At 40.9% G+C, this 24,238-nt stretch overlaps 1 protein-coding gene across 5 annotated transcripts in view; it reads left to right on the top strand.

Annotated features, from left to right (window-relative positions):
- Positions 1 to 24,238, top strand: part of LRP2 (LDL receptor related protein 2) — a 181,192-nt gene that overhangs the window by 81,635 nt on the left and 75,319 nt on the right. For all 5 annotated transcript variants that reach the window (XM_073305750.2, XM_073305749.2, XM_073305752.2 and 2 more), the window contains exons 32-39: positions 3,570 to 3,736; positions 13,801 to 13,944; positions 14,970 to 15,079; positions 16,592 to 16,769; positions 17,907 to 18,120; positions 19,862 to 20,101; positions 20,670 to 20,858; positions 22,392 to 23,312. In XM_073305750.2, coding sequence (XP_073161851.2) covers positions 3,570 to 3,736; positions 13,801 to 13,944; positions 14,970 to 15,079; positions 16,592 to 16,769; positions 17,907 to 18,120; positions 19,862 to 20,101; positions 20,670 to 20,858; positions 22,392 to 23,312 — 2,163 coding nt within the window. The remainder of the gene's footprint in view (positions 1 to 3,569; positions 3,737 to 13,800; positions 13,945 to 14,969; positions 15,080 to 16,591; positions 16,770 to 17,906; positions 18,121 to 19,861; positions 20,102 to 20,669; positions 20,859 to 22,391; positions 23,313 to 24,238) is intronic.

The following is a 24,238-nucleotide window of genomic DNA, read 5'->3' as shown; positions in this document are numbered from 1 at the left end:
TATGTTGTATGTAATACATGTTATATATATTAGTGTGTAACTAATAATGCCTAATTGCCGAGGTTGGCAAGAGATGAATTAGGGAGAACAACCGAAACTGTTGCAACATGCACTCTACTGTTCCTTGGCTAAAAATTCTGAGTATGAAGTTCAGGACCTCTAGAGGCACAAACTAGTATTACAAATACACGTGATATGGGATAATCAAAACTAACCTACCCAACTCGAATTTCAGATATAAGATAATTACACTGATTTGCCCTGGACCAATCTGCAGACCAAGGATTGTTTGCAGAAGTCATTCAGCAAAGTAATTTTCTAAAAATTCAAGAAAATCATAAATTGCTTGGAGGGAATTCATGACCAGAAAAAGAGACTAAATTAGTCAAAGAAAGCATTTGCTGTGAATTGTTCACTTAGCTCTGGAGATGTGCAAAGTCCTTTGGTGTGTTTCTCAAGGGGAAGCTCCAGAGCACGTGAAATTTAGGGTGGAAATGCTTCTGGGTTAAGCAGAGAGTGGGGTTCTCTGACTAATTCAGCAGACACCTCCTAACTCTCTGAGTTTTCAAGGGAAAATCAATGGTGCTTCTCCCCCCACCCCAAAATAGATTCTTAAGCAGTGTATTCTTCAAAGAGCCATATCGATTTCCCCTTACTATAAGAAACAATAAACTAAATAAAGTGTTTTAAGTGTATGTGCACCACACATTTGTTTTTACAATCTGGAGAGAAGGGCGCTACTCATGGAAGTATTCACTATACTCTAGAGTAAGAGGGTGTAGGGATGGGCTTAGAGAGAGTACCATGAAAGAGATAGATTACACCTGTGGTCAAGCAAGCATGCACATGAGAAATGTTATGCACGTTTGCAAGTGTTTGCAGGATCTTTTATGCCACTGTATCTAGCCAACGGGTCAAAATATTTGGAAAGTCTTGTTCTTTCTTCCTAGACCATAAACCAGGGCATACTGTGACACTTCCTAAATCCATTTATTTACCATTGTGACCTTTTTCTAAATTCCATAGCTGTGCAATACATAGAATTGTGCAACAAAAAGGGATCTGTAGAAATTTCTGTATGAGTGAAGAAACTGAATACAACTTCAGACAATTTTAATCTGTGTAGGCTTCTTTATTCTGTTTAGTTAAAATTGCTATTATACATTGAAAAAACAGCATATAGAACACAGCAGATTTTATGTATGCATTAGATTTACTACAGGTCAGAACTTATCAGCAAAGGGTATTATACAACACTGCTGATTCTTTTCATGGTGAACGATTTTAATTATCGCTAATGATTACAAAAGAATAGGCATTTGCCATTCTTCTTCAGAGATTTATTATGATTGTAATCCTTGCTGACATTGTTTAGTTTAGCTTGCCAGCACAAACTTTCAGCAGAAAGATTAAACTGACTTACGCACATTTTGGCTGCATAGTGGTCTTTCCAACAGAGTGATATTGGGGAACTCTGCATAGGTAATTGGCATATCTAATATTACTAACCTTATGTTGATGGAAAAGTGTTAATTCCCAGATTGCACATTTTCTTGCTTTATAAAATGGCTTTGGTAATTTTGATCTCAAGGTTAGGTTTTGTAGTAATTCTATTTTTAAAACTTTGTGTGACATGAGTGTTAGTGATGTTACCATTTTCCTCGGTGAGTCTAAAAAAAAAATGTAGTCGTAACACTGAAATGTAAAATATTATGCTAACAAAGTAAATTTAGTGTCTCAAACATTTAATTGAAATGGAATAAGACATTAATTTTATATAAAATACAACTTAATTATGTAAATGTATATTAAAAGTAATAGCTATATGAAGGATATATTTTATGGACCTGATTCAGCTTCACTGATTTTATGCTCATGTGACTCCATGAGCTACAATGAAGTTACTCCAGAGCACAGAATCAGGCTTTACATATTCATAGTTGTGAATTAATAAAAAAAAAAAACCCAACCAAACTCCTTGCTTTTAATATTCCATGGGTATGTAATGAACTTATAAGTAGGTTATTGGGTATAATATAAATGTGCATCTCAGGCACTTCCCATGTGACCTCCTTTTAGGCTAGGTCGACACTTAACATCTGTGTAAGGGCCAGCATGTAGCTGTGCTTAATGAGGAACCTCCCTGGCAGGGAATTGTGACTCTGAGGCCTTGTTTGCCCTGGGGTATTTTTGCACGAGTGCAGCTGCACACAAAACCCTGCTGTAAATGCACTGCAGCTCTAAACCAATGCAAAAAATCCCCAGGGTAAACAACCCCTTAGAGCAAGGGTTCTCAAACTTCATCGCACTGTCACCCCCTTCTGACAACAAAAATTACTACATGACCTCAGGAGGGGGGACCGAAGCCTGAGCCCACCTGAGCCTTGCCACCCCGAGGTGGGGGCAAAGCCCAAGCCCAAGGGCTTCAGCCCCAGGCAGGGGGCCTGTAACCTGAGTCCCCTGCAGCCCAGGGCTGAAGCCCTCAAACTTCAGCCCTGGCCCTGGGCAGTGGGACTCGGGCTTCAGCCCTGGGCCCCAGCATGTCTAAGCCAGCCCTGGTGACTCCATTAAAATAGGGACACAACCCACCTTGGGGTCCCGACCCACAGTTTGAGAACCGCTGCCTTAGAGTGTCACAATTCCTTCCCTGGTTCCACTGTGCTCCCGGAGGTGACGTAAGTTACTGCTGCCCTTCACATGGTGCAGTTTACTTTTCCACTAGTACTGGCTCAGCTGTGCGAGCTGATGCATTGCTCTCACTCCTCACCACTCTCTACTCATTCCCTGCCTATTTGTTCATGGCGATTGGCAAGGGCCTCGAGCAGCAGTCCCGCTGAACCTGCTCTTTCCCATGTTCCCAGACGGATGAGAAGGATGGCAGAGATTATGTGTTGGCTCATGCCCTCTTACTCGCCTCTGCACCTGCATTAGGGCAAGTGACAATCTTACCCTTTATTATTTGTTCAATTAATAGAATTGAATGATTAATGACTAAAGCTGGCTTTGCTTATCAGAGCAATAATTTTTCAAGTTTTCTTTGTTATGGTCTTATATTAATTCAGCAAAGCACTTTGGCTTATCTTTAAACTACTGATCTAATTACTTCAATGGAACTGAAGCACATGCTTAAAATCAAGCATATGCTTAAGGGTCTTTCAGTAGTGCCTAGATGACTTAGGAGCACACATTTTATTGAATTTCAGTGGGGCTTGTGCTCCTAAATCACTTAGGCATATTGAAAATACTGCATATAGGTATTTTACTGAATTAGACCTATATTATAGTATCTTGCAAACAATTACACTTGAGTAACTTTACTCATGTGACTAGTTTCACTAACTTCAGTGGTAGCTGCTAAGTTCTCAGCCCTTTTGAAAACCAGGTCATTGATTTCAGGGCTTAAATGTCATTTTAGGGTTATAACTAATACTCATTTTTGAAAAGCTTACTGTATGTGCTCACAAATTCTGGCACAAAGTTAGCAAATACCATCCCATAGCATCTCATTTCCTTTACTGACTGAACTATATAGGAATATAATTCCGATTGCTGTTATGTTGTTTTCACAGTTGAACATCCCTTCCTTATTGCTGTAAGAGATAATATCATTTATGGGATTTCTCTTAACCCTGCGGAGAAGAGCAATGATGCCATGGTTCCAATAGCAGGTGTCCAGAATGGTGTTGATGTTGACTTTGACGATTCGGAACAGATGATCTATTGGGTTGAAAATCCAGTAAGTTAATACTTATGTATGAAATGTGCACTAAAGGGACAACACCCACTTAAAAATGATACTTCTGTCTAATTTTTTAACATACTAATATTATAGATAATATTTACATTACAATAACTCAAAGAAATGAAAGAAAATATTTCTTTATAGTTTTTCCATTTTGTTTATTAGTCAGTTTCTTGGTTTCTTCTGTATATTCAGTTAGGGGTCAATCCTACAAACACAGGAGTAATTTTACCTATGGGATTACTCATTAGAGTAAAGTTATTCATGTGTGTGAATGTTTCAAGGGTTGGGCCTATAGCTTGTCAGTACAGAAAAATATGTAAAAAAAGGCAGGGGGGAATGTGATTTCAACAATTTGCAGGGGGCTCTGGGGAGGTATAATACTCTGAAACTAGTTTTACCTGATTTTGAAAAACTGACTACATTTGAAGTTGATGGTGCCCCTTTAATGACTGCTCCTGCTGAGCTAATAAAAGGGCTTGTTCTCTAAGGTCAACATAAAATATTTCCCAGCTTTTGCAGTGTGGAAGCTTATTTAAAAGTCTGTGGAAGCCACTGAAATGGACTTAGCAAGTAGTGTGCTGATTCAGCAGCAAGCAAGTTAGGCCAGGGAAACTCCTTTTTTAATTTCTTGCTCTGCTAAGTCCAGGAGAAGTGTGGTGTCAACCAAGTAGTTCTCATGAGTTGTGCTGTACAGCAGGTTATTCATGTCAGCTTCTTACCTTCCATCCATGTAGGGATTTCCTTAAACTTCGCCCTGCAAGTGAAAGTGGTGAAAATTTCTTCTTTCATTATTTTTTGCCTTGGTTTTTTTGCAGGTTTCTTCAAAAATAAAAAAAAAACGTGTTTTGGAGGAAAGAAACTAAAAATAGGGCTAGTAATGCAAGTTTCCCCTGTAGATATGTATTTAATTCCGTAATTAATTTGATTCAGCTATGTATATGTCCCCATTTTTTTTAATGAACTTTCAAGCAATCAAGTTTTACTAGCAAAAATAGTAGCAAAAGGTGATTTTCAAAGTTTCATGAGCAAGTATTCATGGAAATCAAAGCCCTGATTCTGCAAAGATTATTTTGCTTGTTTAAACACATACATCAGTGTTTGCAGGATCAGAACCTCATTTTAAATTTACATGCTCATGTTTCTGTGGCAGAAGTACTTTAATTCGGTCAGGGAACAGAAAAAATACTGTGTGATTTACCTGCCGAATCACACGTAAGCTACACAGCTGGAATGTCTAATGTTCACAATGAAGGCATTAAATAAAATAAAAATCAAATAGATGTTAATCAAATAAATTCCAATAGGGCTTGATCCTGCAAGGTGCTGCACACCCTGGTTCCAATGCAACAAAGCCCATAAGCATGTACTTAACTTTAAGCATCTGAGTAGTCTCTTTGACATTAATGGAACTACTCATGTGCTTACATTATGGCATATGCAGAATCCTTCAATACCTTGCAGAATCAAGCCCATAATAAATATGAGAAAGTAGTTATCGCCTCACAGATATTCTGGGAGGAAAAAAGTGGCTACCTTAGTTAAATAAATAATTCATTTTGAATAATTTACTGAGCTCTAAAAAAAATAGCAGCTATGTAATAGATCCATAGATTCCAATGCCAGAAGGGACCATTGCGATCATCTAGTCTGACCTCCTTTGTAACACAGGCCATAGAACTTCCCTTAAATAATTCATAGAGCAGATCTTTTAGAAAAACACCTAGTTTTGATTTAAAAATGGTCAGTGATGGAGAATCACTATGACCCTTGGTAAATTGTTTCCATGTTTAATTACTCTCATCATTATGAATTTGCACCTTATTTCTAGTCTGAATTTGTCTAGCTTCCACTTCCAGCCATTAGCTTGTGTTATACTTTTCTCTGCTAGACTGAAGAGCCCATTATTAGGTGTTTGTTCTCCATTTAGAGACTGTAATCAAGTCACCCCTTAACCTTCTCTTTGTTAAGCTAAATAGGCTGAAAGAGCTCAATCACTACAAAGTAAGTTTTCTAATACTTTAATTCTTTATGGTGAAAAAAATTGTTTTGCTGATGAATTGACAAAATATTGTTTGGTACACGTTCAGTAAACTTTGTTTGTTGCCCCTCCTTTTACGAAAGTTCATTATGCATCAAAGTTTCAAATTCTCTGTTGTTCACAAAGATCTCAGGTTTCAAACATAATGTTGGTAGTTTCACAGAGCTGTATGACCAGACCCTCTGATGTGAATTTTTCAAGCTAGGCAGTTTCCTGGGAGCATGGGGAACTAAGGGCCTCATTCTGCCGTGGCTTAGGCATGTGCTTAACTTTACCCACCGTGAACCGGATCTGCAACCTGTATAGATTGTCGTAGCTGAAATAAAGTAAATGGTGCTATGACAGCTGGGCCCAGCAAAGGATATAGCCCACACTATGTATAGTTAAACATGTGTATAATTCTTGTTGGATTTGGGTCCAAGTTTGGCAGCTTGGGTCAAAAGGAAAAATATATATTTTATCAGATGCAGCAATGCATGGCAAGGTGTGGGTGTGTGTGTGCGTGTGCGCGTGCGCGTGCATGTGTGGGTGTGTGTTATCCTGGGTGCCTGCATGTGTGAGATACCTGTTAGTGCTCATGTATTCACAACTATTTGAGAAATGTTTGTATCCAGCACTGCACTTCTGGAAGTGTATTATTGCTTCTATAAAAAAATTGTGTTTTATCTTCAAATGTCAGAAAATTTTTAAAATTTAGTTATCCATTTTTAGGTCAAAAAAGACGTAAAATAATTTCTTTTGAAACATTCTCAGTCATCAAACAATGGATTTGTGTTTGCCCATCATCATAGTTCCTAATTGCCAAGAATTGTAAAATAAATGTATTTATTTAAACTGTTTTTTCAGTAGAGAAACAGTACTGAGTTCAAGAGTCTAATTTGATCCTAGCTGCTGTTTAAAAAAGATCATTGCCAGATCTCAGCTGGAAGCTACAGCTGAAATTTACCAAAAGTCTAATAATTCACCTGAAGGCTGCAGGCTGATGTATCAATTCACATAAGTGGCAGCTGAAATTCCAGGTGCAGCTGCAGGCTGAGTTCTGCAAATACTATATTTCATTTGGAGTCTGCAGCCCCAGCTGGGCAAAGGGACTCAGGGTGATTATGGGACTATTGCCCCAATCCAGATCCCTGACCTCCAGGTGGGCCTGCTGGGCAGTCCCCATTGCTATTGGTAGTTGCCATTGTCAGTCCTGACAGGACTGAGGCACCCAGGGTGCACATACAGAGTCTTTTGATCATGGACTCTTCTCTACAATATGCACTTCTCTCAGATCTAAATGTGTTAGCAAATTGCCTACATTTCCCTTATGTTCCTTGCTTACACCACCACTCTTTATCTGGGAATTGGTCCTGCTTTGAGCAGGGGGTTGGACTAGATGACCTTCTGGGGTCCCTTCCAACCCTGATATTCTATGATTCTATGATTCTTCCTTATCACTCCATTTTGGTTCTGTCCCTTGGGCTTTGCCTACGTTAGCATACTTTGTAGCTATAATTCTCCCTCCATGGCGGCAACAGTTGAGGCTGTAGTACAGACAGAGCTTAGGTAATTCCCACTTTGTTGTCCAACTCTGCTTGTAGAAAGGTTAGACGACATGGTGGAAAAATACCCGAGTCCTGCCTTCACTACAGTCTTTGCTGATGGACCTACATGGATGGAGAACTACCCGGGTCCTAATTTACTCAGGACTGGAAGACACAATGGTAAAAATGCTTGAGCCTCATCTACACTAGTACTTAAAATGCGGGTAGCAATGGTACAAAAACACACACCCCGATTTTCCTCGTGAAGGCAAAGCTTGCAGTCTACCTGCACCCAGTTCTATTCCTTTTCCATTTTCTTCCTGACCCTTCCTGTGCCCCAGCTTCTGCTTGTTCGTCTACACACAACCCATCCCCCTTAATTACAATTTTTGAATAAAATAATTAAAAGTAACAAAAACAAACAAAGAATCCCCCCACCCCTCCACACCCACTCAACACACCAGCAAGGTAGGTGCAGCACAGTCACAGCATTCTCACTATCCTCTGCTTATAACCCTTGACTCCCATTCACACTACTTATTCCCTATGTGTTTACCTTCCATTCCTTAGACCAGGGGTGGCCAACCTGAGCCTGAGAAGGAGCCAGAATTTACCAATGTACATTGCCAAAGAGCCACAGTAATATGTCAGCAGCCCCCCATCAGCTCCCCCCCTCAGCGCCTCCTGCCCACCAGCAGCCCCACTGATCAGCACCTCCCCCTCCCTCCCCACACCTCCCAATCAGCTGTTTTGTGGCGTGCAGGAGGGTCTGGAGGGAGGAGTGAGGGCACGGCAGGCTCAGAAGAGGTGAGCGGGAAGGGGTGGACTGGGGGCAGGGCCTGTGGCAGAGCCAAGGGTTGAGCAGTGAGCACCCCCCAGCACACTGGAAAGTTGGCGCCTGTAGCTCCAGCCCCGGAGTTGGTGCCCATACAAGGAGCCACATATTAACTTCTGAAGAGCCGCATGCCTTAGACTGTAAACACTTCATAACAGTTACCTGTCTTATTATATGTCTGTGAGGTGCCTGGGTAACTTTAGTTGGATCAGTGAATACATATATAATAAGCATCTACCAGGCTCTTGAAGACTTGTGTTTTGTTTTTTTATTAAGGTGAAGTTACAATAAAATGTTAACATATGACATTGTAGTTACTTTTTACTTATACAGCGTCTGGTTAATATTCAAAGAACCTGGCTAAAGATTATGGCTTCCTGGCTTGTGAGCCTTCCTTCTCTGAGTGTGGTAAAAAGGGTGATCGAATTTCTAAATACCTGTCCTCTTTTTGGCTCTTCTCTTGTGTACGTACTTGGGTGTGCAAGCTTTTCCATTGAAGGACAGTCCATATTTCACTATATCACAATTCCACAGGAGAAGACACATTTTTCCAAGAATGTGCAATACAAAGTCTTGCGAACAATAAAAAAGAAATTAAATTATTGTTCTGTTTAAAATGTAGATCCTTTCCTGGAGCATCAAGTAAGCAGATGAGGTAATCTATAGGAAGCCAACATTTTGTCATAGAAGTCTAGTGTTTTCAAGGTGAAAAATGAAACTAGAAAACAGTACGAAAAATAATATTCTTTAGAATCATAGAATCATAGAATCATAGAATATCAGGGTTGGAAGGGACCTCAGGAGGTCATCTAGTCCAACCCCCTGCTCAAAAGCAGGACCTATACCCAATTAAATCATCCCAGCCAGGGCTTTGTCAAGCCTGACCTTAAAAACTTCTAAGGAAGGAGATTCCACCACCTCCCTAGGCAACGCATTCCAGTGTTTCACCACCCTCCTAGTGAAAAAGTTTTCCTAATATCCAACCTGAACCTCCCACACTGCAACTTGAGACCATTACTCCTTGTCCTGTCCTCTTCCACCACTGAGAATAGTCTAGAACCATCCTCTCTGGAACTACCTCTCAAGTAGTTGAAAGCAGCTATCAAATCCCCCCTCATTCTTCTCTTCTGCAGACTAAACAATCCCAGTTCCCTCAGCCTCTCCTCATAACTCATGTGTTCCAGACCCCTAATCATTTTTGTTGCCCTTCGCTGGACTCTCTCCAATTTATCCACATCCTTCTTGTAGTGTGGGGCCCAAAACTGGACACAGTACTCCAGATGAGGCCTCACCAATGTCGAATAGAGGGGGACGATCACGTCCCTCGATCTGCTCGCTATGCCCCTACTTATACATCCCAAAATGCCATTGGCCTTCTTGGCAACAAGGGCACACTGCTAACTCATATCCAGCTTCTCGTCCACTGTCACCCCTAGGTCCTTTTCCGCAGAACTGCTGCCTAGCCATTCGGTCCCTAGTCTGTAGCTGGGCATTGGGTTCTTCCGTCCTAAGTGCAGGACCCTGCACTTATCCTTATTGAACCTCATCAGATTTCTTTTGGCCCAATCCTCCAATTTGTCTAGGTCCCTCTGTATCCTATCCCTGCCCTCCAGCGTATCTACCACTCCTCCCAGTTTAGTATCATCCGCAAATTTGCTGAGAGTGCAATCCACACCATCCTCCAGATCATTTATGAAGATATTGAACAAAACCGGCCCCAGGACCGACCCCTGGGGCACTCCACTTGACACCGACTGCCAACTAGACATGGAGCCATTGATCACTACCCGTTGAGCCCGACAATCTAGCCAACTTTCTACCCACCTTATGGTGCATTCATCCAGCCCATACTTCCTTAACTTGCTGACAAGAATACCGTGGGAGACCGTGTCAAAAGCTTTGCTAAAGTCAAGATACAATACATCCACTGCTTTCCCTTCATCCACAGAACCAGTAATCTCATCATAGAAGGCGATTAGATTAGTCAGGCATGACCTTCCCTTGGTGAATCCATGCTGACTGTTCCTGATCACTTTCCTCTCATGTAAGTGCTTCAGGATTGATTCTTTGAGGACCTGCTCCATGATTTTTCCGGGGACTGAAGTGAGGCTGACTGGTCTTTAGTTCCCAGGATCCTCCTTCTTCCCTTTTTTAAAGATTGGCACTACATTAGCCTTTTTCCAGTCATCCGGGACTTCCCCCGTTCGCCACGAGTTTTCAAAGATAATGGCCAATGGCTCTGCAATCACAGCCGCCAGTTCCTTTAGCACTCTCGGATGCAACTCATCCGGCCCCATGGACTTGTGCACGTCCAGTTTTTCTAAATAGTCCCTAACCGCCTCTTTCTCCACAGAGGGCTGGCCATCTATTCCCCATGTTGTGATGCCCAGCATAGCAGTCTGGGAACTGACCTTGTTCGTGAAGACAGAGGCAAAAAAATCATTGAGTACATTAGCTTTTTCCACATCCTCCATCACTAGGTTGCCTCCCTCATTCATTAAGGGGCCCACACTTTCCTTGGCTTTCTTCTTGTTGCCAACATACCTGAAGAAACCCTTCTTGTTACTCTTGACATCTTTCGCTAGCTGCAGCTCCAGGTGCGATTTGGACCTCCTAATTTCATTCCTACATGCCCGAGCAATATTTTTATACTCTTTCCTGGTCATATGTCCAACCTTCCACTTCTTGTAAGCTTCTTTTTTATGCTTAAGATCCGCTAGGATTTCACCGTTAAGCCAAGCTGGTCGCCTGCCATATTTACTATTCTTTCGACACATCGGGATGGTTTGTCCCTGTAACCTCAACATGGATTCCTTGAAATACAGCCAGCTCTCCTGGACTCCTTTCCCCTTCATGTTAGTCCCCCAGGGGATCCTACCCATCCGTTCCCTGAGGGAGTCGAAGTCTGCTTTCCTGAAGTCCAGGGTCCGTATCCTGCTGCTTACCTTTCTTCCCTGTGTCAGGATCCTGAACTCAACCAACTCATGGTCACTGCCTCCCAGATTCCCATCCACTTTTGCTTCCCCTACTAATTCTTCCCGGTTTGTGAGCAGCAGGTCAAGCAAAGCTCCCCCCCCTAGTTGGCTCCTCTAGCACTTGCACCAGGAAATTGTCCCCTACGCTTTCCAAAAACTTCCTGGATTGTCTATGCACCGCTGTACTTCTCTCCCAGCAGATATCAGGAAAATTAAAGTCACCCATGAGAACCAGGGCATGTGATCTAGTAGCTTCCGCGAGCTGCCGGAAGAAAGCCTCATCCACCTCATCCCCCTGGTCCGGTGGTCTATAGCAGACTCCCACCACTACATCACTCCAGTTGCTCACACTTCTAAACTTAATCCAGAGACACTCAGGTTTTTCTGCAGTATCGTACCGGAGCTCTGAGCAGTCATACTGCTCCCTTACATACAGTGGTACTCCCCCACCTTTTCTGCCCTGCCTGTCCTTCCTGAACAGTTTATAACCATCCATGACAGTACTCCAGTCATGTGAGTTATCCCACCAAGTCTCTGTTATTCCAATCACGTCATAATTCCTTGACATCACCAGGACCTCCAGTTCTCCCTGCTTGTTTCCAAGGCTTTGTGCATTCGTATATAAGCACTTGAGATAACCTGCTGATCGCCCCTCATTCTCAGTATGAGGCAGGAGCCCTCCCCTCACAGACATTCCTGCCTGTGCTTCCTCCCGGTATCCCGCTTTCCCACTTACCTCAGGGCTTTGGTCTCCTTCCCCCGGTGAACCTAGTTTAAAGCCCTCCTCACTAGGTTAGCTAGCCTGCTCGCAAAGATGCTCTTCCCTCTCTTCGTAAGGTGGAGCCCGTCTCTGCCCAGCACTCCTCCTTCATGGAACACCATCCCATGGTCAAAGAATCCAAAGCCTTCTCTCCGACACCACCTGCATAGCCATTCGTTGACTTCCACTATTTGGCGGTCCCTACCCAGGCCTTTTCCTTCCACGGGGAGGATGGACGAGAACATCACCTGCGCCTCAAACGCCTTTATCCTTCTTCCCAGAGCCACGTAGTCTGCAGTGATCCGCTCAAGGTCATTCTTGGCAGTACCATTGGTGCCCACGTGGAGAAGCAGGAAGGGGTAGCGATCAGAGGGCTTGATGAGTCTCGGCAGTCTCTCCGTCACATCGCGAATCTTAGCCCCCGGCAAGCAGCAGACTTCTCGGTTTTCCCAGTCAGGGCGGCAGATAGATGACTCAGTCCCCTGGAGGAGAGAGTCCCCGACCACCACCACCCGCCTCCTTCTCTTGGGAGTGGTGGTCGTGGAACCCCCCACCTCAGGACAGCGCATCTCATGCCTTCCAACCAGCGGAGTCTCCTTCTGCTTTCTCCCCCCAGACGTATCATCTGGTCCACTCTCCGCAACGGTACCTGTGGAGAGAACATGAAAGCAGTTAGTTACCTGTGTCCGCGTTGCTGGAACCCGGACATTCCCCCTTCTTCTTCTGGAGGTCACATGTTGCCAAGCTTCTTCACTGGCCTCTTGGCTCCGCTGTGCAACCTGCTCTAAATCTTTAGAGCTTTGTGCCCGTAGAAGCATATCCTGACTTTTGTCCAGAAAATCCTCCGTTTCTCGTATGCAATGCAGGGTCGTTATCTGTTGCTCCAGACCTTCAATCTTCTCTTCCAGTATGGAGACCAGCTTGCACTTTGTACACACAAAGTCGCTTCTGTCCTGTGGAAGAAAGACAAACATGGCACATCCAGTGCAGGTCACAATAGCTGAACCCCTCCCTTCCATACCACCTTCTTACTATGAGCTTCCTCAGAGAAGTTGGCAAGATGTAAGCCTCACTGGGCTCACTTTCTTGTTTTTCTCTTTGCCATAGACATAGTGACTTGAGGGAGGATTATTTGTATAGCAGTACTGTGGAGATATGCCACTTGGCTTAAGGAGGTACTACTCCATTGAAGGCAGAGAAGTTATGCCTGCTTATGACAACAGTAAATTTGACCCAGTATCCACACAGTTGTAGCCTTTGGCTTAAACAGGTAGCACTCTGTTGAAGGCGGAGAAGTTATGCATCAGTGCACCTGCGCAAACGTAGCACTGTACTATAGACTTGCCCTAAGTGTCATCTACAGAAAGATAGCAACTAGTGTTGGAGATTCCATAGGGTTTACACTCCTGGAGCAAGAGTGGGTAGGATCACTGGGATAAACTTAGTCAAGTTTCTTGACATTATAATTGTTTTCAAAGTACAAATCTTAAAAAGTTATACTGGGGAAAAGACCTTAATTTTCTTTTATTGTGTTTAAACTGTATCAAAGATGTTTATCACAGACCTTCCTTGAGTTTTTCCTAATAAAGTGTTCATACTATAGTATGATTATATATAACTGTGGAAGATATAAACTCCAACCTTCTGTTCTATGCAGCACAATTTTATATCCTCCAGTCAGGATAGAGAGTAGTAATGTTTCTTTATATAATGTAGCTTTTACTATTTAGAATAATAATTTTGCCCCTCTTTTGTGTACTGCGCATATACGTATACATTCTACTAGCTGTGTTGGATATGCTTTTTCCTAAGCAAATTAGTATCATGTAAGGGAAGTGCTTGTGAAGAGGAAGAAATGTGATATTTTCTTTGTGACATGTCCCTCAACATTTTCTCACTTTTCTTATCTTTTTTCCACAAGGGTGAAATCCACAGGGTGAAGTCAGATGGAACTAACAGGACAGTATTTGCTCCAGCAGCTGTTATTGGTGCTCCTATTGGCCTGGCTTTAGACTGGATATCTGCAAACTTGTATTATAGTAACCCTGGCACGCAGTCAGTTGAGGTACTTATTTGATAAATACCATTTAAAGGTGAAAGCCTGAATTTTTCTTTCAGAGGCCATACATACAGCTTCAAAGCAGCAAGTCATTCTGGGGAAATACACCTGAAAGCAGCTTTATTTTAAAACTGAGTATTAAGGATAAAAAGCAGAAAAAATAATTAGAAAATTTAGTTGCCTAAAGAATCAAACTAAATAAATCAAACTCCAATCTGGACATATGTATGTAGCCAATGTGATTTTAAAAGCAACACTTCATAGGAGCATCCATTAACCTGTGCACAGATCTATTTTTTCTTCAAATCAGTAAGCTCTCCGATGTTGTTTGATGCTGATAAATCCTCAGAACACTAGAGTGGAATGCTGTATTACACTTCTGCATTAAAGTCTAAGCTCCAAATCCATGCCTATTGAAATTAGTGGGAGTTTTGCCACTGGCTGCAATGAAAGAAAGTTCAGGTCCCAGATGCTGTGGTATGGTTTGGTGTGTTGTGGCTCCCCAGAGACTAGCCACTTGAAAGTAGCTAAAGGATAAAAAGACAAGGGTTATTTAGGGTGGAAAGGAGAGGAGTAATAGGGATCTAATGTAATGGATGATGAGGGATTTCTCTGTCCCCGTATAATAAAAGGGGGCATGTGATTAAATTAAAAGGAAGCTAATTTTAAACAGGTTAAAAAGAAATATTTTGTAAAGCAGCATAAAATCAACCTGAACCTCACTTAACACCTCTAGTGTTATACTGAAGTATGGAAACAGTTTAGTAAAGATTTTAGTGATTTTTATGAGCAGGAATAATTTGCAGTTATGCTAGCTAAATTAAGTATCACAGGAAGTTTGTTGGAGAAGTACTTGTCAGAGGAGAGAATGCATTGGAGAAGTACAGAACTCAGTGCTTTTTCTTCATAGTGCTTGTGTTAACTTTTTCTTCAGCTTGGACCTATGTGGGTTCAGGCTGTCCAGGTTTTAGTTTGAAATTATACTGTCAATTCCACATTGCATACCCTAATTGTGTTAAACATTTATGTAGGTACTGAAGCTACATGGTGAAGTAATGTACAGAAAAACTCTGATTACCAATGATGGTACCCCTACTGGAGCTGGAGTGCCAATTGGTTTGGCTGTTGATCCAGCACGAGGGTGAGTTTCCAAAATAGTTTTTTCTTTACTTATACTTTATTTTCTAAGTTATATCAGCTTGTAAATAGTAAATAGTTTCTGAATTATTTTATTTCTCTCCTAATTTTTAGGGTTTGTATGATAGGTGGCGGTGATAATTTGTTGCAGGCATAAAATTGGCATACATAGAGTTTGTTTTTTAAAATTATATTTGGGTTGAATCAGTTAATCTTTTATAACAATAGCTAGAGCCTAATATACAATACGATCAATTACACGAATGCATAAATTGTTGCATAGTTGCAGATTATTTTTTAATTGTCACATAACTTGAATTCTGGAGCATGGCTTTCATTTAAAAAATTAAATCTCAAGCCATTTTGACTGCAAAGAAAACATTCAAAATGTCAATCCAGTGTAAAGTGATACAAGGATGACTATCTGGGGCCTAGTCTATAATGGGAAAAGACATCATGTTAGAAAACACGTTAACTCTCACATATTAACTACCATGATGTTAACATGATTTTACCTCCCCCATCCAAAATGGCAACTCTCCATATTAATCCATATTATAAATATTAAGATAATGTCTTTGGGTAAAAGTTTATTCTTTTTTTTTTAACTGATCAAGCCTAGCAAAATACAAAAAACCCTCATAAACATTTAAAAATAAATTAGATTCTGGCTGGCTGGAAAATTTTTGACAAACATTTTTTCATCAGAATTTGCTGATTTGTCTAAATGGACATGTTCTGCAGGACTGTGTTGATTTCACGAAAATTTTGCAGGAATCTAGGCAGGTTTCATAGCTCCCAGACTTGTTGCTCTTAGCAGCCGGGACTCCTAGTAAGACTGGGTAGAGAATGGTAATTCCATGTTGTGAAGAACTTAGGCTATGTCTACACTACACAGCTTTTAGCGACATGGCTATGTTGCTACAGCTGTGCCGCTAAAAGTCACGCCGTGTAGTCACTGTTTGTTGGCTTTCCTGCCGACAAAAAACTTCCACCACCAACAAGCAGGAGAGTGCTCCTGTTGACAACACGCTGTTCACACTGGCACTTGTTGCAACAAAACTTTTTCTTTCGGGGGGGGGGGGAGGGAGGGAGGGGGCTTAACACCTCTGAAAGACAAAAGTTTTGTCATTCAGTTGCCAGTGTAGACATAGCCTTAGACATTTTTGGTTTTCATTCCTCATCAGAACTAAGCCCAATTTTGAAATCTCAGAATCCTCTGCAAAATGGAAATTAGCTCCGTTAGATTCTTAAAATTCGATGAGTTTTAGTAATTTAAGATGTTGTGAGTGGTTCAGGAAAGGAAATATTTTTTCTTAAACTGTCTTTAACATGGCAATGTTCCGATAAAGTGAGACATGTTGGACCTGATTCAGCGGTCCATCCCTACTCAGAACATATTGAAGTATTTTGCTGGGTAGCACAGTAGACTTAAGCATATTCTTAAATGCTTTGGTGAACTGGGACCTTAGAGTCTTACCTGCTTCTGTAATTGCTGCGATAACATTTGTTGCAGGAAACTGTATTGGACAGACCAGGGAACTGACAGTGGGGTCCCAGCAAAGATTGCCAGTGCAAACATGGATGGCTCAGATATAAAAACCCTCTTCACCGGTAACCTTGACCATATAGAGTTTATTACCATTGACATTAAGGAACAGAAGTTGTACTGGGCTGTCACAAGCACGGGAGTGGTATGAATTTTTTATACTGTTGCTGTAGTGTCTGTGTGCCCATTTCTGCAGCCGTAACTCGTATAAATAGTTCACGTGTTTAACTGAGACTAATCAGGTGACTAAAAGTTTCAGGCCAAACATGACGGATTCATACAGTATACAGTAGCTGCTGGACTGGAATGAATCTTGCTTTTTTGAATTTCAATGAGAGTTGAATGCCTAACTGCCTTTCGTGCCCCTCCCTCCATGGATACCGAAACAGCAGTTAGGTATGGGGACAACACAGTAGGCTTGTTTACCAAATAAACTATTTATCCAGTGTCCCTGTGGAAGAGTGTGCACTCACACGTTCCATAACATTAAAAAAGCCATAGTGATTTTTGACTACTGGACAATTGACCCCTCGAGGGCTCCTATATCCTGCTCATATATGCTGCTGTGGGTCAGGCAGAGTCCAGAGGAATCTCTCAGTGTGAGCAGGAACATACCTTTCTGATTCATAACTGTCATGGTGTACCTGTGAGGTCCAGGAGGGCATTAGTTAGAACAGGCTTTCCATGAATGACATCAAAGTTTGCGAGAGAAAAGGTGTGAACTATTCACTCCATTCTGCCGGTTTTATTGAACAGAGTGTATCCTTCTAGCACAGGGGTTTTTAAACTGGGGATTGGCACCCCTCAGGGGGTCGTGAGCTAAACCCCGCTTTGCCTCCAACAGTTATAATGGTGTTAAATATGTACAAAAGTGTTTTTAATTTCTAAGGGGGGGTGCACACAGAGGCTTGCTATGTAAAAGGGGTCACCAGTACAAAAGTTTGAGAACCACTGCAGGTAGTGGTGCCCACTTAAAAAAAAGAATAAAGTAGATTAAAATACTTGTGTGTGTTAATGAGATAGGAGTGAATAATATTTTTACTAACATTAACTTTGCTCTTATATAATTATACTTTTTTCTTTTCTCCAAAGAGGCTTTTATTTTAGATTGCCATTAGCTGTTTTGAAAAATGACAAGTTTGTTAAATTTTAATGGAAAGAAAAGAATAGTTCTAAAAAAAATCCAATTCTCGCCCCAAACCCAAGGAAAATGCATAGATTTCTGTTCACAGAGTTTATCAGCATGTATAAAATTCTAATTAAATTCTAACTGATCTCTTAGATTGAAAAAGGCAATGTGGATGGTACAAATCGTGTGACCCTGGTTCTTCATCTGTCTCACCCATGGGGAATCGCTGTCTATGATTCCTTTCTGTACTATACTGATCGAGATTATGAGGTCATTGAGCGGGTTGATAAGTCCACTGGAGCGAACAAAGTGGTGATGAGAGACAATGTTCCAAGACTGAAGTGCCTACGAGTGTATTATAGAGACAGTGAGTATTTGCTCCAATTTAGAGAGGCAGAGTCAGGAAGCCTTAATTTTGAAAAATCTACCATCCTCAAAACAAGAATCTGAAACTTTATTAAATTGCCAACAAGACGGCATGGCAAACCATAAATTAGTCAGGTGGTGGTTTGGGTTTCTGAGAGCATCTTTACACATCATGCAGGTGCATAGAAGTGTATAGCCGCATTCCTCAGCTCTATAGTATTTGTCTGCTCATTTCTGTTCAGTCAGATTACTGAAGTATACAAGAGTAATGCTCTACAAGAGCATTCCTTTGAAACCAAACTAAGTGGGTAGGGCTAATTTTAGTCTTGTCGGCTTTGATGATATGTTGATAAAACATGAACTTACTTATGGGATGCGCAGTAGGATTTATATATGTCTTCGACACAACATTTTAATACTATTATGTATTTGTAGTTCTGAGACAAATTAATGTTATTGCATTTTCAAATATTTCTATAGTTCTCATGTAGGTATCTCTATTTTAAGAGTTTCAAAATATTTATTGGAGCTCAGAGGAGACGATCATAATGGTTCTTTCTGGCCTTAAAATGTATGAATGTAGTTTAGGGTTGTTTTTGTTAGTTTTTATTTCAGTATGATTTCTAGTAGTGCGGTATGGAATTCAAGTACATTAACTTTCACTGCTCTATACTAACACAGGCTGTGTTAACTTTTTCTGGGAGAGAAGGGAGTTCTGATTGATTGTAGAGATCCTTCTCACATGCATAGTTGAGATCTTAACTTACACAATGTCCAAGGGTGTTATGCTCTAGTTTTGACATTGGGCTCATTGCTAGTCAGTTTATTCATTTCTGTGCTCAAATGTCCTCAAGTAATTTGTAGAACTGGTTGATTAATTCACAGTGAATAATATTTTGCTGTGAATTTTAGCATCCTTTTCTACTTGCAAATTGTCCATGAGCAGTTTTCAGTTTTCTCTAGTGTGTTCCTTTTTCAAAATTATTCACCTAATAATTTCTGTGAATAAATCTCAGCATTTTATTAGATTATTTGGTATTGAAATGCCATCCATGTGGTTAATTTTCATAAGAAACATTGGTCAGATGATGGTGTCATTTTTTTCTGACTGAAAGAGCACAATTTATTGAAGTAAGTTTCTGTGGAAGTGTATTTCTGAGTTCAAAAATTCAGTTTCGCTGGATGTTCTAATATTCATGTAAAATTCTCTGTTTTTATGAACATTCCTGGATATAACCTCATTTGCTTGAATATTCTCAGGAGTAGAACACAAAGGGGTATGAATACTTGCAAAGCAAATTTTGTTTTTTTTATTTGAGGACAATCATCTGAGGCATTTCCCAGCTCTAATAATTAGTTGTGCGGTTATCTAGTTAGGATTTTGCTGTCGCATTTGTTTTTATAGTAAGTTTACAGCTGTAACTTTAACTGAATAATTAATTCTGGAATTTTATTAGCTAGTTTACTTCAAATTTATATGAGAGTCATATCTGATCCTGAAAAAATATGCTCTACTGAAGATCTCTTCATCTTAGGTGAGAGGAATCCGGACAATTATTTTATTATTTATTTGCCACAGTTCAAAATTATTAAGATTCTTACTGTTGCTAGCTGCTTATTGTTGTTAGTCACTTTCCTGATAAGCTTGTGGCACGTACACATTTTATTCTAGAACAACAAGAGTTTATAATGAACAGCTGCACTGTTGGGGTTTTACATGCATCTGTTTGTTTCCGACACAGATTCTGCTGGTTCCTCGAATGGCTGCAGTAACAATATTGGAGTTTGTCAGCAGCTTTGTCTGCCTGTGCCTGGTGGGCTATTTTCCTGTGCCTGTGCTACTGGCTTCCAGCTAAATCCTGATAACAGGACTTGTTCCCCATACAGTTCCTTTGTAATTGTTTCCATGCTGTCCGCAATTAAAGGATTTAGCTTAGAGACATCTGATCACTCTGAAGCCATGGTACCGTTGGCAGGAAGAGGTATGTGAAGATAGTAGTAGATGAGAAAAATCTCTTTATGGCTAATGTTGTCATTTTCTGTTAAAGATTTGTAATGCTCTGGGGATTGCCTATCTGACATATGGTGTATTTAACAACGAGACTAATATACTGAATAATAATATTGCCTAGGCATCATGCCATGGAGGAAAGGAATGTATACAATTCAGTGGCATATACTGATCTCCACATAAAGGCCTACATTTTCAGAAGACAACCTCTTTTTGCAGATGTAGTTTGTGAATTTAATTTTAGCACACTGTAATAATCAGACTTTATTAGTTTAATATTCTCCTGCACTATTTTAAATATTGAACAACTGAGCCATAATATATACGATGCTCTGCACATTAACAGAGAAGCCAGTTATATGATCTTATCTGAATGTTTACATATAAAGAGTACCATGGCAATGTAAATTGATGGTAGATTTTATGCCATGAGATTGTAAACCTCAATTCACTTGTCCTTTGCAAATAACATAAACCACAAATTTTAAATAAAATACTTTATATTAAAAATAATTGATTGCTTTTTAAAAATGTTTCAGGACGAAATGCACTTCATGTGGATGTTCACATGCCTTCTGGTTTCATTTACTGGTGTGACTTCAGCAGTACTGTTTCTTCTCAGAACGCAATACGTAAAATTAAGCCGGATGGTTCTTATTTTAGAAACGTTATTACAAATGGAATAGGACGAAATGGAATCCGTGGCATTGCAATTGATTGGGTAGCAGGTAAGCAGAACTGCTGCATAGCTGAATTTATAATAAAAGTTTTTCTGTATATGTTGTAGGAATCTTTAGACTAATTAGTTTTATAGAAAAAGGAACTCATGGAAATATTTCAAAGGGAAAACGTGTGCTTTTAGGTAGTGCTGTATATGCAGAGTGGTTTTAAAATGAAAAAAATGTATGAAGGGCAGCAGTCCCATTGATTACAGTAGGAGTTGAATGAACAAAGTAGAGGACAGAATTTGGCTCTAAGCTGTAGACTTAAAACCATACTTTCCAATTAATATTGCAAGTTAAATCAAACAGCAAGTTATAATTAATGCAAATACCAACTTTTTAGAAAGCATTTATTCATTTAACACTAAACAGGAGATCATTGTCAAGTGCATACCTTTGTTTTTGTTTCTTTGGTGTAATTTCTTCCAGCTGTGTCTATGCTGCACCCGTCTTTTGGTGGTGTGTAGTGTACATACACATGGGTATAAATAGCAGTATAGATGGTGAGGCATGGCTTAGCTTAGTAGACTACAGACATGCCTGAAGGATGTGGATATGTACCCGACTATTTACCCTACATGGCTCTGTACATGTCCAAACCTGTGTCCCCATCTAAACTGCTGTTTTTAACAGTGTAGTGTCATGCTGCTGGAGTCTTTCCCTGCTCCAGAAAAGTGGAAAGATTCTGCCAGCTCCCTCACCACTGCAGAAACTCTTCTCCACCACTGGGAAAGTCTCTGGCAGCTCCCATCCCTGCTGCAGGGAAAGACTCTGGCAGTGGGGAAAGGCTCTGTCTGGCAGGGGTGAAGCAGTGGGGAAAGGCTCTGCCAGTTCCCCGCTGCTGGAGCCCTTCTCCACAGAAGGGAATGACTCCAACAGTGGAGAATGGCTCTTGCAGGGGAAGGCTGCGGGGAAAGGCTCAGCCTTTCCTCACCTCAGTGAAAGGCTCCGTCAGCAGGGAGCTGCTGAAGCATTTCCCCTCTGCCTTCCCTCTCCCAGAGCCTGTCACTGGCATGTGTAGCTACACACCTCGGGGTGTGTGCTTTTCACTGTGGCATGCATTGCACATATACTACTTGCCGCCACAGTGGTGTATATATAGACATAGTGTCTTTAGTTTCAAATAAAATGCTAAGGAAAAAATGTTAATGTTGATTTGAAGCAATGCAATAAAATAAGACCTTTGAACTAAATAGATATTGTTGTATGAAACCATGATGATGAGCTATATGAATGGGCCAAATTCTGTCTCAATTATGCCCATGCAGCCCACTGAAGTTAGTAAGGATGGATGAATGAATCCAGGGCAGAATTTGAATAATGTTATTTTGTGGTACTGTTTGTCTAATTCTTCACAGTTGAGCATCTATTTTTAAAAGTTCTTTCTGAGGAAGCAAATGTCCTAACCAGATAAATACTTGGGTCTTTGCTCATCATAATTTTATTATTCATTTTTTGATCACCATTTGAAGGTACCAGCTTGTGTTCCTCTGGTTTTGAATTAAATTGTATTTTATCTTTTTTTTTTTCCAAATACAGGAAACCTTTATTTTACAAACGCTTTCCTGACAGAGACTTTTGTAGAAGTTTTGCGTTTAAACACTACTTATCGACGTGTTCTCCTGAAAACCAGAGTGGATATGCCAAGGCATATAGTAGTAGACCCAAAAAACAGATACCTCTTCTGGGCAGATTATGGACAGAATCCAAAGATTGAACGTGCGTTTCTTGACTGCACAAACAGAACAGTGCTTGTATCTGAAGGCATTGTCACACCTCGTGGCTTGGCAGTAGATCACAGCAATGGCTATGTTTATTGGGTTGATGATTCTTTAGATATGATCGCAAGAATTCATCCTGATAGGGGTGAGGCAGAAATTGTTCGCTATGGTAGTCGCTACCCAACACCATATGGCATCACCATCTTTGAAAATTCTATGATCTGGGTGGACAGGAACCTGAAAAAAGTCTTCCAAGCCAGCAAAGAGCCAGGCAACACTGAGCAGCCAACAGTTATACGAGACAATATTAATTGGTTAAGAGATGTTGCCATTTACGACAGCCGTTTTCAACCACGGTCTCCCCTCAGTATCAACAACAATCCTTGTTTGGAGAACAATGGAGGTTGTTCCCATTTGTGTTTTGCCTTGCCTGATCTGCAGATGCCTAAATGTGGGTGTGCCTTCGGCACACTAGGAAGTGATGGCAAGAGATGTTCCATTTCAACAGATGACTACTTGATTTTTGCCCTTGAGAATGCACTTAGAAGCATACAGCTCGATCCCGAGAATCACAGCCCCCCATTTCGCACAGTGAATGTGTTAAGAACTGCAGTGGCTCTAGATTTTGACAGCATGAACAACAGAATATATTTTACACAAAGTTCTCCAGCTGGGACAGGAAAAATCAGTTACATTAATATTTACTCAGGAACTGGCACTCCAACTATAGTTGCGTCAGGTAAATGCCATTAAACTTGATCTAAACTAACTGGATATTAACAAGATAGGATTATAGCACCTGATCATTAGTTAAATAGTTACAGTATGTTTATTCTAATGATCAAGACAGACTGTTGAGTTAAGATATTCTCTTGAAAGCTTCTGTTGACATTTCTGCTTAGTTTTTTCCTCCTTTCAGGTTTTTACTCCATCTTTATCAGTACTCACACAAACTATGAAAGTATAAGACTAGTTAGTACTATTATTGTTTGTTTCCAGCAGTTCCCACAATGTAATGAGCATTGAACCAACATATGGGAAAGCATAGTCCCTGCCCCAAAGAACGTACAATATAAAAGGACAAAACAGACAGATGAAAGGTTAGCTGGATGTAACGTACAAGCAGAGTGTTCAAGGTGGTGTTTGGCCATGTCTTGATAATACAGTGTTGGGTACCACAATGTTCTGGGTTTTTAGTTTTTTTTTAATTACTATAGAATATCTGCAGTTTCCTGTCACCCTTGGCATTACCAGTCATCTTGGGTTCTTGTAGGTGTCACCGGGGAAGTGGGTCTTCAACAGAGATTTCATGGTGGGAGGGGGATAGTGATCTTGCAGACCAGCTCAATGAAGGCCTTCAGTGAATAGAGGATGGGGTGGAAGAAGACATGGAGAAGAGAAAAAGCTTGAAAAGAGCTACAGGGTGTTTTGAGAAAGCAGAGCTACTCATCATAATTGCTGAGTTACACTGTTTGTTCATACTGGGCCAAGTCCTCAGGGGGCTTTTCAGCGCAGCCCAGTGGTGGGGGTGAGGGTGGGGCTGCACCTCCCCTGGGAGAGCTCAAGGAGGGATTCTGTCTTGGAATCCTGCCTGTTGCTGTACCCATTCCAGGGGCACAACTTACTGCCCTGACTGCCTTGGTCCCACTCCAGGGTGGCTGCAGA

Source organism: Lepidochelys kempii, chromosome 11 (assembly GCF_965140285.1).
Source record: "Lepidochelys kempii isolate rLepKem1 chromosome 11, rLepKem1.hap1, whole genome shotgun sequence".
In the NCBI taxonomy this organism is placed as follows: domain Eukaryota; kingdom Metazoa; phylum Chordata; order Testudines; family Cheloniidae; genus Lepidochelys; species Lepidochelys kempii.
The sequence above is the reverse complement of the archived record's forward strand: the minus strand, read 5'-3'. Positions and strand labels throughout refer to the sequence as shown.